A 15,072-nucleotide genomic window follows, 5' to 3' on the forward strand; every position below is an offset into this window, starting at 1 on the left:
TGCATGGGTCCTAAGAGTCCAGAGTCGCGCCAAAGCCACACTCCATTCCTAAGCACTGGAGTGCAGCTTGGTGCAGCTTTGGGATCTTATTAGGAGCATGCATCATTTAAAAGGATACCTCCAAGAAGGAGACCCGAGCAGTCTGTAACAGGCCTATATGTCTGCATATATATGTACATATCCCCAATCACACACACCAAAAGCAGCAAGACCACATGCCTAAATAGCACTGTCTACTCTTATTGTCCCCCAGAAACCATTTCTAGTCATTACTGCCGAAGCAACCAAATTAACTGCGTGTATAAATATAGAGCCATGAAAGCCAGTGCGGTGTAGTGGTTTGAGCGCTGGACCTAGACCCTGGAGATCAGGGTTCGATTCCCAGTTCAGCCATGACTCTCTCTCAGCCTCAGAGGAAGGCAATGGCAAACACTCTCTGAAGAAACTTTCCAAGAAAACTTCATGAACAAGCCTTAGGGTTTGTTGTTTTTGTGTGCCTTCAAGTCAGTCTTGACGTATGTCGACCCCTAAGGTGACCTCTATCATGGGGTTTTCTTGGCAGGTTTCTGCTATTGCCTTCCCCTGAGGCTGGGAGAGTGTGACTTGCCCATGGTCACCCAATAGGTTTCATGGCTGAGCTGGAAATCGAACCCTGTTATCCAGAGTCATAGAATCATAGAGTTGGAAGAGACCACAAGGGCTATCCAGTCCAACCCCATTCTGCCATGCAGGAAATCTCAATCAAAGCATCCCTGACAGATGGCCATCCAGCCTCTGTTTGAAGACATCCAAGGAAGGAGACTCCTCCACTCTTCAAAGAAGTGTGTTCCACTGTCAAACAGTCCTTACTGTCAGGAAGTTCCTCCTAATGTTGAGCTGGAATCTCTTTTCCTGGAGCTTGCATCCATTGCTCCAGGTCCTAGTCTCCGGAGCAGAAGAAAACAAGCTTGCTCCATCCTCAAAGTAACATCCCTTCAAATATTTAAACAGGGCTATCATATCACCTCGTAACCTTCTCTTCTCCAGGCTAAGCATCCCCAGCTCCCTAAGTTGTTCCTCATAGGGCTTTATGGTTTCCTGACCCTTCACCATTTTGGTCACTGTCCACTGGATACGCTCCAGTTTCTCAATATCCTTTTTTCAATTGTGGTGCCCAGAACTGGACACAGTATTCCAGGTGGGGAATACCCAACATGCAAACCACTACGCCACTCTGGCACACCTTAGGGTTGCCGTTAAGTAACAAATGACTTGGTGAGATACAACAACAGCATGCAGAGCCAGTGTGACATAGCGGCTCGAGTGTTGGCCAAACCCTGGCTTGGCCATAGAAACCCACTGGGTCACACTCTCTCAGCCTCCATGGGAAATCCATGGCAAAAAAGCCCCTCCGATACAAATCTTGCCAAGAAAACCACCCAAATAACACCTTTGCCCTCAGGTGGCGGCCTCCACCAGTTTGGAAACGACCTGAAGACACCCAACAACGATGACAACAACAATTTATTATTTTTGTTATTATGTTTTTAATTGTACTGTTTTTAATGCTGTGATGCTGCTCTGAGTCCCAGTCCTGGGAAAAGAGCGGGATACACAAATTTAATAATAATAATAACAATAATAAAGATACATATCTGTGCGTATAAAATATATGTCACATACCACCATGGATGAGCTTTTCTGTGCAGGTTATATAACAATAATAATCACAACAACAACAATAATAATACATATAAAACGCGACAGCATTGCTTTCCCATACATATGGCTTCCAAACATTTTTAACTGCCCCACCCCTCAGCCTCTTAAATAAATGGATAGATAAATAGATAGATAGAAGATAAATGAATATATAAATGGATAGATAAATAAATTAATAGATAGATAAATAAATAGATAGATAGATAAATAAATAGATAAATAAATAAATGAATAGATAAATGAATAGATAGATAAATAAATGGATAGATAAATAAATAGATAAATAAATAAATGAATAGATAAATGAATAGATAGATAGATAGATAGATAAATAAATAGATAAATACAGAAATAAACAGATAGATAGATAGATATCGCACCCCTTTTAAAACCTTGATCTCCAAACCCACTGGAGAAATAACCCGGCTTGGCACCGCTTTAAATAATTTTCTGGTCGAAGGCTATGGAATTCTGGGAATTCTGGGCCCCACAACCAACTCCAACTCCCAGAATCCCATAGCTTTGAGCCAGGGAGGCAGTTAAAGAGGTGCCAAAGCGGGTTATCCCTCCAGTGTGGATGCAGCACCCCGACCACCACCTCCTGCTGCTCACCGTGAAGGGGGTCTCCTCGACGCTGCCCACCGAGTAGCAGTTGTCGCCCGGGTTGACGGCGCCCGTGAGCACCTGGTGCAGATGCATGGCGGCCTCCCTCCTTCCTTGCTTCCCTGCCTCCCGCCCAGAAGGCAGGCCTGGGCCCCGCTTCTCTGCCGAGAGACGAGACCCGGGTGGCTTCCCTCGAAGAACTGGAAGAAGCCTCTCCTGAAGGGCTCCAGCCGCCGCCACTGCAGCCGCAATTGGAAGAAGGCCGAGGGAAAGCACGAGTGCGCATGCGCGGACTGAGGAGGGAGGGAGGGAAGGTGAAGGAGGGAGGGGGTGCTCCGCGCATGCGCGCGCCTCAAAACAGCTGCTTCCGGTTGTGAAGGAGGAGGAGACCCTCGTGAGCGTGGAAGGGGGCGGGGCCAAGAAGGAAAAAGATGGAAGCTCCGGAAGTGACGCATTCAGATTATCCAGACTGGACCAAAAGGGGGATTTGTGTTGTGATAGCCTAGTTTAGACTAGGATTAGAAGAATCCTGGTACAGAAGGATAGAGTGGCCTCAGGGTTTATCCCAGGGGAAAGCTTAAACTGCATAGAACCAGGGGCTATTCTGTCTAGTATTAGGCACAGATCCGCCATTGGTTTTCAGATGATGCTGCCTGCAATCCGCTCAGAATGGGAACAGAAAGTGACATGGAGAGTAGCCATTTTCAGACAGATGCCGTCTTTTCATTTCCATTTCATTCATGGATTCACAGTCTTTGCACAATTGTCGTCTTGCGGGATTCCCAGGGTTCCTTTGTTGTGCCGAGAGAGAGGCAACACAGACACACACAAAGAAACGGCTTCCTTGGTTCCCTCCTTAAGCCTTTCCCATTATTAGCTGGTGAGGAGAAGCAGGGACGCTTTCCTAAACATTTTGCCTACTGAGAAGCCTCCCTCCAGAAAGAAGAGGAGGAGGAGGAGGGCAATGGGGGATATTGGGAGCAGCAGTGCTGGGTATGATGGAGAGGAGGGGAGGAAGCCAAGCACCATTTCATAGAATCAGATAGTTGGAAGAGACCCCAAGGGCATCCAGTTCAACCCCATTCTACCATGCAGGAAATCTAAATCAAAGCATCACCGACAGATGGCCATCCAGCCTCCGCTTAAAGACCTCCAAGGAGCGAGACTCCACTACACTCCAAGGAAGGAGTTTGTTCCACAGTCGAACAGCCCTTCCTGTCAGGAAGTTCCCCCTAATGTTGAGCTGGAATCTCTTTTCCTGCAGCTTGCATCCATTGCTCCGGTCCTTGTCTCTGAAGCAGCAGAAAACAAGCTTCCTCCCTCCTCAATATGACATCCCTTCAAATATTGAAACAGGGCTATCATATCACCTCTTCTCCAGGCTAAACATCCCCAGCTCCCTAAGGCGTTCCTCATAGGGCTTTATGGTTTCCAGACCTTTCTCCATTTTAGTCGCCCTCCTCAGGACACGCTCCGTTTCTCCACATCCTTTTTGAATTTTGATGCCCAGAACTGGACACAGTATTCCAGGTGGGGCCTGACCAGAGCAGAACAGAGTGGAACTGCTTTGGGTGTGCAAGGTGGCCCTCTCTAAGGAGGCAACCCATCGTTGGATCTGGACCTGGGTGATCCAGTAGATCCTGGTGTAGTGATGGTGGCAAGGGAGGAGGAGACGATGTAGGTCCGGTTGAGGCTGGAGTTGCAATGCCTGCCCTCCTCCAGAGTCGAAGGGATGATGGGACTTGCAGTCCAAGGGGAGGGGGGAGATGAGGGCAAAGGGTCACACTGCTCCTCCTTGTCCCAGTTAAGTGGGATGGGGACAAAGGAGTACCCTCCCATTTCCCTTCCCTTTCTGGAGCATGTGTGTATGTATGTGCTTGGAAATGAAAGTTTTGAGTGTCATTACTGCTTCTGTGCACATGCCCAAAAACATTATTTCCATATGATCAATGGGATTTGACTGTATCTGTATGAATACTAAATGCACTTTCTACCCACTTTCTAACATAAGTAATGCACTTTTAACGCATCGCTGTGCTCTGTGTGTGATAATCGATAGCAAATTTGTGTGCTTTTCTGGGATGCCAACACTAGCCATTTTCAGGGTGCAAGCACATAGGTCCCTGTGTGATAGACACCACAGCATACTCTTATACCATCATAAGAGCATCATAATGTCCCTAACACAACTATTGTTTGAAGAAGGTATAGGGAATCTTTGGCCCACCCATCACAGCTAAAGGGAAGTTGAAGTCCAGAATATTTGGCGGTCTGGATTCCCCAGCTTTGGATGGGAGGATTTCCTAATGTGTGACTTGGTTTTTCTAGGTTATGATGTAGAATTTAAAGTCTGGATTGTGCTGGTGGATGTGGACTCTTGACTCATATTTTTCTTGACCTGGATTACATGTTTTAATAGTGAGGAGATGTTGCAGTCCTATTGTTGGCTGGCAGCGGATACTTTAGACATGTAGACCTCTTTGCCACTTTTGTCTCTGTGATTGTATTAGAAGACCGAAGGCTATTTGTTTTCTTCTGACGCCTTGATGAAGCAAGAAAGTCAGTGAAGTGATCTGAAAGACTTTTGAATGTCAGATGTTAAGGCGGGATACACACCACCAAAAAGAGGCGGCCGGGAGCCACCTCTCTATTCCGCGTAACGGCGCCGCAGCAACCAAATTGCTCGCCACGGCTACGTGGAAAGAAAAGGAGCGCTAAAACGGCTCCTTTTAGCACCGCCGCAAACTGCCTGCGGCAGTGTGAGCACATCGCTCCCACACGTGCCCATCTGGACAGTGCACAGCAGTGAAGTCACAGCTGTGTGCGCCGTGTATACAGTGCTGCACAGCTATGACGTCCCGGTGACATGCTGGGGTTGCGGGGCATCTGGAAACGGCACCCCGAAGCAACCCTACCACTTCGCCAATACGTGCTAAAGGGCCGATTTGTACAGGGCCTAAGTTAACCATTAAAAGATAAAACAAAGAGTCAGCTTGTTTATAAAGGGATTTAAAATATCAGAGGACCTTTGGTGACCTCCATAGTTTAACAACCACAGTAAATAATAAAGCCATCAGGATGAACATCAGATAAGGTTGAGTCAACAAGGAGGATGCCTGACTGGAAAATGGCTTTCCAATACAGTGTGTGCTTTAAAAAAACAGAATAAAGAAACAACAACAACAACAAAACCTTGGGAGTTGTGTTCCTGATTGCAGTAGGAAATGCATAATCTGAGTTCCAAAATACTGTTCTCCTAAGTGTGATGTTGCCAGTGTTCCTAAACTCCAGGGCTGACTTTCCAGTATAATGCCCTCAAAGAAACATGGAGATGCTTTCCTGCAAAATGATTGATTTCTTCATTCTGTTTAGAAGTGACTATTTCTGAAAGTCAGATGGATTTGTTCTTTAATATTCTGAATTGACAACTAGAATGATTGGGTTATGTGTACCTAGCACTGCGCTCTATATTGGAAAGACATTTTACAGTCAGAATATTAAAAACAAAACAAAAATCCTACTGACATTCATTAATGTGCTCCTGCTCAGATCTTAAACCACACGTTGTACCTAACGTATGATTTGGCCATATGCATGGGTTAGACTGCTTAGCAGAAACAAGCTAAGCGGCTTAAAAAGTGATATGGAAGCTCTGGAAAATGGGCCGCTCCTTCTCCATACGTATGTAAACCCATTTACCTGCACATCAAAGTAAATAATAATAATAATAATAATAATAATAATAATAAACAGTGGCTGTTTACTATATATACTCATATATAAGTCTAGAAATATAGGTTAAAAAATTGACACAAAAAACCTGAGTCGGTTTATCCATGGGTCAATGTAAGTACTGTATTTTAATGCATATATATGTATGTATATCTGGTGAAAGGCAAGAGTTAATTTGCCCTGGAAGCACTGGCCCCATTCTACTCTCTCAGCCTTCCAGCCTTTAGTATGTACACAAATAGTTAAGCCTGCTGGAATTTTGTAAGTTCTTTTCCTTTACTTCGTGCTTTACATCTTTCATTACAAGTCAAGTTTTAAACTCGACTTATCCATGGGTCATATCAAAATCCATAATTTTGGCCCCAAAACTCGCCCTCGATTTATATATGAGGTCGATGTATAGTCGAGTATATATGGTATCTCTGCACAGTCTGGAAATCGATAGCAGCCTTTCCTACCTTGCAGGAGAGAACTAACACTCCCAATTTGGCACCAACCTGCCACAGAACAACTGCAAAATCTTAAAACACCTGTTGCTACAGCAAATCCTGAACAGAGTATTCATGTAGTAGATCCAGAGCTGCCTTGGTCTGTGCACCAAGGTTGGGTTGGGTGGCAGACTGGTATAGTACTGCTAGTATATATGCCTGGCTGAGTTGACCCTGGAGCCCCTATAAAGCACGGGCAGTGAGAGTTGTACCAGAATGATGTGAGTTGTAGTCCAAAAAGTAAATTTTCCAAATGCTATGATGAGCTACCAGAGAGAGAATTACCTAAACTGCAATACAGTCTAACAAGAGACAATTCAAACATCCAAGTGAGCATAGTCAAGAAAGAAGACATGCATGTGGGGTTCAGGCCTCATATCAGAAGGAAGGAAGATGTTACAGTCAAAATATTGTTGGATCACAGTTCCCATCAGTCATACCCAACATACTCAATTGTGAAGGATGGCAAAAGTTGCAGTCCAGCTACTCTGAGAGACGACGTATTCTGCATCCCTTCTTTAGATGCTATGTGTGGGGTCTGCAACAGAATTTTGCCGTATGGAGGGTCCCTATTCAGAATGCCAGCAACTCCATTCCATTTTCTCTCCCTGATTATGGTTTTTGCCTCTCTTTAGTCAGCATTCTGCGATTGTTGAGCATATTCTGTGTGTGACAATACTGACTGGGGGATTCTTGGAATTACAGTACTGTTCAAAAGGTAGTTTTTGTCAGGCTTGAAAGGGGAGCCAAGTTCATCTGAACCTTCTTGTGTACTTGAGATGCTTTTGAGAACAGACAAGAGAGTCATCACAGTCTGAAGGACTGTGTTCCTTTAGGGCTAGGAGTTTGAATAGATGGAGCAAAAGGACAAAATATAAATAATATGCAAACATGTCACCTAAAGAAAACACAGCTTTCTACTTAGTTAGCAAAACGTTTTCTTAATAATGAACTGGATTGTTTTCTTATTTTTGGCACAGAAGCTTTCCATTAGTGAGAGTACCCAAGGATTTAGTCACATTTTCTTGTATACTGTGTACAGTAAAGACCTTGGTATCGAGCCCAGTCTTCTATTACTAGATTATGCTTGAAGTCACCAGTAAATATCATTCTTGTGTCAAGTTGAAGACCATCATCACAACTTGTGGAGTTGGCAAACTCTCTGTGAAAAGAACTCTCTGAAAACTTTGCTTTTCGGGCAGGAGTCAATCAAAGCTTGAGGAAGATACTTTTTGTACCACAACTTCAAGGATTCCCCACATATGCTGACTGGGGGGTCCTGGGGGCTGTAGTACATAATGTAACTTGTTCAAAAATGGTACATAGAGAGATCTTGTAGCACCTTTGAGACTAACTGAAAGAAACAAATTGGCAGCATGAGCTTTCGTAGACTTTTATTTCTTTCTTTCAGTTAGTCTCAAAGGTGCTACAAGATCTCTCTACAGATTCATATACAGCTGTATCTTTGTTCAAAAATGGTAAGCCAACAATTTTTAGCTAACTATGGTGGTATACAGATTGCCGCTTTGGGGCGGCCTGCACCCGCCTCTTTGCCCGATGGATCGGGTCCTCAGCTGCCACAGTAGCAGCCCTGAGGCCCCGATCCACTGCTTTTACAGGCCGTGGGGAAGCGGCAAAAGGCCGCTTCCCCGCGGCCTGGAAAGGAGTGTCCTTGGGGCTTCATGCCCCAAGGACATCCCAGCAGTGGCGGGGAAAGGGAGAAAGGGGCCACTCAATCCCTTTCTCTTTTGTGTCGCTGGCGCAGCCGTGTAAAGGCTGTGCCAGCGACACAAACCCAGGAAGGAGCTCCAAAATGGAGCTCCTTCCAGCGCTGCGGAAAGGGCGCCATAGGCGCCCTTCCATGGTGCCAAGACGTCATGTCCACGCCACCTCATTTGGAGGCGGCATGGCCGTGACATCGTAATGGTGGCGCCCATGTAGAATGGGCGCCGCCATTACAACGTACTAGGGTTGCAGGGTGTCTGGAAAGGACGCCCCGAGGCGACCCTAGTACTCATGCAGGCCGGCGCAAAGCGTCGGTCTGTACAGCGCTTAAGGTAAAATACAGAGTCAGCAGTCACAATCCACCTCCTGAACTGTAGCCTGGAGCTGGACATAGAAGTGGAACCATTTAGACTTGAAAGTCATGGTGTCATTGAGCACAGAACTAGGCACAAAGCCAGAATCTGTTAGACAGAAGACACTTGGAGTTATGAATGGGGACTCTTAAAGGATATTGCTTAGTGAGTCTGATTGTTCTGAAAAATTACCCCCTTACAGCACAAGCAACAGACAAAGTAGGAGATGGTTGATAGCTAGCAGAACGCTAAATTATAGGCCAGAAGAGGACCCCTTTGAGGTTCTCTACTTTCATGAAGATGTATATATTCCCCCAATATATGTTTTATATGTATACAACTTTACAGTACACATGTTCACATGCAGGTTTTTTTTTTACAGAACCTATAGTGGTCTTGTTCACTGAAGGATTATCCGAGTCCCACATTTTTTGTTGTTGTTGTTGTGTATCTTCAAGTTATTTCCAATATATGTCGACTCTTGAGGTGTTTTATAACCTTTTTTGTTGTTGCAAGATTTGTTCAGCGGGTATTTCTGTTTGCCTTCCTCTGAGGATGAGAGATTGTGACTTGCCCAGTGGGTTTCCATACCTTGAGCATGGATTCGAACTCTGGGCTCTCACAGTCATAGGCATCCCCCCCCCAGTTCTGAATTGAGTGAAACAGATTTGCTGAACATTTGTATTCTGATCCAGATATTAATCTGAAAAGTGTAAATGAGACTGGTTTCCTTCAAAATGCAGGAAAACCTGGACACTTTAACATGTGGTTCTAGCAGCTTTAATTGTCCCCCTCATCTCCTTTTTGTAGACTATGGCCCCATACAGACAGGCCAAAATAAAGCTACTTTGGGTCACTTTGGAGGTATACTGTTTAAATGATGCATGCGTCCTAAGAGTCTGAAAGCTGCGCCAAAGCCATGCTCCAGACTTAAGGACTGGAGTGTGGCTTTGGTGCAGCTTCCATACTCTTAGGATGCATGCATCATTTAAACAGTATACCTCCAAAGTGACCTGAAGCAGATTTGTTTGGGCCTGTCTGTGTGGGCCCTATGCTGGAGATTTGTTTTGAAGGATAGCTAAAAAAATATTAAGGATATAAAAGAAAGCTGTTGCAAAGGTGTATTTATAGCTCTGCTGTCCTCCAGGAAAGTGAAGAGACCAAGTGACATTTCCTGCTGTCAGTTTCTGATGACATAACTCTGAAGCTTATAGTTTTGCAAGTAATTTCCTTATTCAAGCTGTTTTTGTATGTTGCTGTGCAGCTGCTCCCAGTGCACAGCTGTTAGAGCGCTTGCATTACAGACAGGCTTTTTTTGCCCTGCTAAATTTACCCCCCTCTCTCAATCTCTCTCTTTTTAAAGCAAAGCTAACATTTTGACCTCATTTTTCTCTCTCTCCTGTTTCTCTCCAAAACAATAACAGCAACCTTCACAGCAGGTCCTTACAACTTCAAACCTGCTATGGAATTAGATGTTCCTTCCCTTATATCCATATCATTGTGGAGTAATCCTATTATAGACTCTAGCAGATTTATAATACTAAAAGAAAATATCAGAACATGGCCCTCTTTATGCAGCTGTGAATGCTTATACATATCCATGTAATTGGTTACTTTTTAAAATCCAAGAATGTTTTACAGGGAAGAAAATGGGATTTATTAGTTGCTGTCAATGAGGAAAAGACAGATTTCTCACTTTTATCTAATCAGGCACATATAGCTTGTCTCTCCTGCTGTGGAATTTGGTAATGGAGAGGTTAGAGAGACCCAGGTTTCAAAAGGGGCATTCATCTGCAATGCTTTCTATGGTGCCAGTCATTACCTATGATCTGCTTCTTATTGTTGTTGTGAGAAAGGAATAGGAGGAAGTATTACTATCACTGCTGTGAACTATCTTTATTAGAGAGGAAAAAAATATTCAAACATATTTGAGAAACGGCCAAAAAAAGGGGTAGGTGTTTCAAATGTCAGGAAACTCTGACAAGGAGAATCATGGAGTGATGAGAATCTTTACAGTTCAGGGCTTTTTGGAACCTTTTTCCTTCTCTATCTGAACGCAAGCAATATGGTTATCTGTTCTTATGAATCTGACTAGATATACTAATTGGAAAGCTGGATAGCATTTCTCTATATGTAGAATTGCAACTGATACCACTGCACCACAATTGGAAGTTTTGATGAGAAATGTGCATTTAGGACAAGAGGCTACTACTGTTAGAATGGAATATGGAGAAACAGAATGGTTCCCAAAAGGCAAATGGGTCAGACAAGGCTGCATCCTTTCACTCCATCTGTTCAATTTGTATGCAGAAAATATACAAAGCGCAGGCTTGGACAGAGAAGAAGGAAGAATGAATATAGCAAGAAGAAATATCAGCAATCTAAAATATGCAGACAACACTATACTACTAGCAAAAAATATTGCTGACCTGGAACAAGAAAGATCAAAGAAGAAAGTATAAAAGAAGGATTTTTGCCAAACAGAAAGAAAACAAAAATAATGACCATAGAAAATCTACATAAATTCAACCTAGACAATAAAGAAATTGAAATAGTAAAAGAGTTCCCATAACTTGGATCAAATATTGATCAGAACAGGGACTGAAGTCAAGAGATCAGAAGAGGTCTAGGAATGGGTCTGGAGCAGAGTGCTAAGGATACTGTAGTCAGCTAAAAAGACAAAAAATGGGTAGTAGAACAGATTAACCCTGGAATCTCCCTGGAAGCCAAGAAAATAAAGTTGAGGTTGCTGTACTTAGGCCACGTCATGAGAAGCCATGACTCACTGGAAAAGACAATAATGCTAGGAAAGGATGTGGACGGATGTAGAAAGAGAAGAAGACCGCATGCTAGATGGATGGATTGTATTAAGGAAGTCATGGGCATGAAGTTACAGGACCTAAGAAGAGCAGTGGAAGATAGAGTAGTCAAGAATTTAAAATAGTTACTGAGTAACAACAGCCTTGGGATCTTATCTACATGTTTATGAAAGAGGGAGGCAAAGAACTGTAGAGGGGCAATTCTCTAGAATTATGTTTTATTAAGGGATTTAAGCACACATATGGAATTCGCACACTCGCACACAAGCATACAAGAAGCTGAGAATCAAAGGGGTTATGCTGGAATAGAATTGAGGATTCACGAATGGAGATATTTACCAGTAACAATGATGCTCCTGTCGATGCTGCTTGGACAATAGCAATAGCAATAACGTTTCTATGCCGCTTATCAGTGCACTTAAGCACTCCCTAAGTGGCTGCAGTACAAGCATTAACCACTGCGGCACCAGGGCTCCTGATGGGTAGTGGGACTCAATCGCTACCAGAGCACTTGGAGTGGCAAGCAATGAGTCAGGTCTAGCAGAGAGGTGAGCGACAGAGTGGCTGCCCACAAACCAGATAGTCCACTGAACAATGGAAATTTGGGGTTTAAATAGGTAATGTGTTGCCCGGGGTCTCATGACCAATTAATCCGAATTATATGAGGTAACCCTCAGGGGTGGAGACTTCCAAGGAGAGAAGTGGGATGCAAATAGACATATTCCTGCTTTGGATAGGAACAAACATTGCACAGGGAATTGTGTATTGTTCCTTGATGGGGTTCTCCTTGCCTTCCCTGAGGTGTGTAGGTGAGTCACAGCCCCCTGGTGATTTCCAAGCTATCTGACGTGACCCCCTTGCTAAGAATCCATGGTGGATACATTTAGGGTTATGGAGGAGTGAATCCCACCCTATTTCCTGATATTAAATGGGTGGCCCTGAGTATAGTCTTGGTAACAATAGGGAGTCTCATTTGCAGGGTCACCATGAGTTGGGATTGACTTGAATATGGTTAACAACAAACAACAAAGAATTGCAACCATTCCTTTGGCAGCCAAACCATACAATGGTATCATTTGAGTTTGTGTCACCCAGAATGGTAACTCATGGTGTCACCCTCATGGACCTCCTCCTCCCTGTTACCTTGCCCCAAAGCAGGGAAGCAGCTGGTTCTGACAGCCATGCTGAATCTTTCAATTCACCTACATTATCCAATGCGCTGGATAGGAGTGGGATCATGCTGGTCTTTTTTCTCTTTCAGGCCGCAGAATGGGAAGGCTCTTAATGGCGGCTGAACAGAGGGAGGCTGTCAGAATCCATATGCATGGTTCTGTCATGTTGGCATGATGATATGATGATATTAGGGGATGAAGATATGAGGGCATGGTGATATGGAATTTAATGCTGTATAGTATGTTGGCTATTGAGAAGGGGATATCAATTATGTTAAATCCAAGCCTGGGAAACAAACACTAGGGACAGATGGCCAACGGTGGAAAGGAGTTGCAGTTTTATGACCCCAATCTTCCTCCCATGGATCTGAACTATGAAACAGGGATGATCTTCTTTCTGACAGGAGATTAAATGATAACACAGAAGGGGAAGGAGGGAAACATGAAGGTCCTTTTGATATGGATCAAAGGGTAACAATTGGGGTTGGAAAGGGGAGCTGGAGGATGGGAATGTATTTGTGATGGTCTGAGGGGGGGGGACTTTTTCAGTTCTGACACTGAACCTGGGATGGGGATCTTTCTGTCTTGATATCCAGAATGAATCTCTAGTTTCTACTACACTGAGGTGCTGTCTTGGTTATAGGAATCTGGGTCCTCTGATCCTGACAGAGGCATAGATGGCTTCTGGGCATGTGACTTGTTACCCTTCTGTTTTGGACAGTCATTTTGGTGTCACCCCATGAGATACACACCTCTCACACCCCTTGTGATGCCACTGAAACCATATTTAACATTTTGCATAGATCTCAAAATGTTTATTCCCAGCAATCAAGGTCCAGCATATCTGTATAAAACATTGGTTCACACCAGGAAGCTGTTGTATTTTGCCCACATCACGAGAAGGCATGACTCATTAGAAAAGACAATAATGCTGGGCAAGGTAGAAGAAAGAGAGGAAGACCACACACTAGATAGCATTAAAGAGGTCACAGACATGAGTCTGCAAAACAGAAGCCAGGGAGTTTTGGAGATGTCTCATCCACAGGGATGTCATGAGTCAAGGCTGATTCGAGGACAGTTAACAAGAACAACAACAAGAGGTGGCATTTTTAATAAAGCTGATGGAATGACGTTGCTTTCCACTTTCTCTGCTGAAGTCTGATAATTGGCTGATACTAGTGATTTCTGAGGGAAGAGCACGGGGAGGTGGCCTTTCAATGGGGCTGATAGAATGGTTCTGCTTCCCATCTTGGAATAAAGTGATAGTGCCAAATTCAGCCCCATTACTGCTTTATTAGCATTATTGCTTCTCAGTATGTGAGGTGGCTTCAGTGCTCCTGTACAATTATATAAAATTAATATGGATATTGGCTTTTTCTACCATCTGTTCCCTGTGAGGAGCGTTTCCAGCATGTTGGATGTAATAAATAAAAAATGTGAGTCACCCATTCGATGAAATATGCTTTGTTCTTTGATATAGCAGACTTTGCTTAGCTCTGAATTCCCCGATTAGCTCTGAATTCACACAAATTGTTATATAGAGAAAGGAGAATAAGTACAGTGGCGAGAGCTCACTGCAAGAATGTCTGCAATAATGACAATTCCATTATTTGTACAAAGAGATCAAAATAGCTTTCTATATGATGAATACTATCTTGCTACATGGCATAGCTTGATGGGAACCGTGAGGGTGAAAGTGATCAAGGCTACCATAAAGGTTGCTACTAACTTAAAGCCAGCATTTTGTACAAGCAAGATTACTCTACCTTCACCTGTTGAAAAAAAGAATAGATTTTTGCAGCCTTTATTCTACAACAAATAAGGGAAATACAACAAATGGCAGTCATAGGCAAACTATTGTGTATAATGACAGGCCTGAACCCCAACCAAAATGAATCAGGAAAACCAGTTTCATCCAGGAGTGTCTGAAGTTGGTTGACAGCCATCTGCTCAAAAATCTTACTCAAGGAGGGATTATTATCTATCATTTGATGTTGTTATGTGTCTTCAAGTCAACTCTGACCTTCAGCAACCATCTCATAGGGTTTTCTTGACAAGATTTCTTCTTTGCTTTCCTCTGTGGTTGGAGAGTATGACGTTTCCTGGTTTTTTTCTAGTTTTACTCTCGTTTAAATCCCATTTGCCCGATAGTGTGATAAAACAGTCTGTGACAGAGAAAATGCCCATGGGTAATGTAGCAGTTGAACAGAGCAATCCAACACAGATCTATTGAGAAGTAAGGGGGAATACAGACCGGCACTTTGCGCCAGCCTGTGGGCAGAGTCACAGTGTAGTGTCTGCATGCTCGACACCGTGACTCCGCGGCATCACGCCATGATGCCGCACGCCTGTTTACATGGCATGCAGCATCATGGCGCAACTCTATCGTAGTGACCAAATGGTGCAGCACAGAAGGGACATCATCATGGCACCCCATTGCGGCTGTGACACTCCTTCCAGGGAGTGAAAAAGAAGCCCC

The 15,072-nt window shown here is 43.9% G+C and overlaps 1 protein-coding gene across 5 annotated transcripts in view; it reads right to left on the reverse strand.

Moving 5' to 3' along the window:
• DMXL2 (Dmx like 2) overlaps positions 1-2,577 on the reverse strand; it is a 98,579-nt gene extending 96,002 nt beyond the window's left edge. For all 5 annotated transcript variants that reach the window (XM_042471153.1, XM_042471150.1, XM_042471151.1 and 2 more), the window contains exon 1: positions 2,314-2,577. In XM_042471153.1, the coding sequence (XP_042327087.1) occupies positions 2,314-2,400 (87 nt within the window). In that variant the 5' untranslated portion in view covers positions 2,401-2,577. The remainder of the gene's footprint in view (positions 1-2,313) is intronic.
• Between the last annotated feature and the right edge of the window lie 12,495 nt (positions 2,578-15,072).

The sequence above is a fragment of the Sceloporus undulatus genome, chromosome 6, assembly GCF_019175285.1.
Source record: "Sceloporus undulatus isolate JIND9_A2432 ecotype Alabama chromosome 6, SceUnd_v1.1, whole genome shotgun sequence".
Lineage (NCBI taxonomy): Eukaryota > Metazoa > Chordata > Lepidosauria > Squamata > Phrynosomatidae > Sceloporus > Sceloporus undulatus.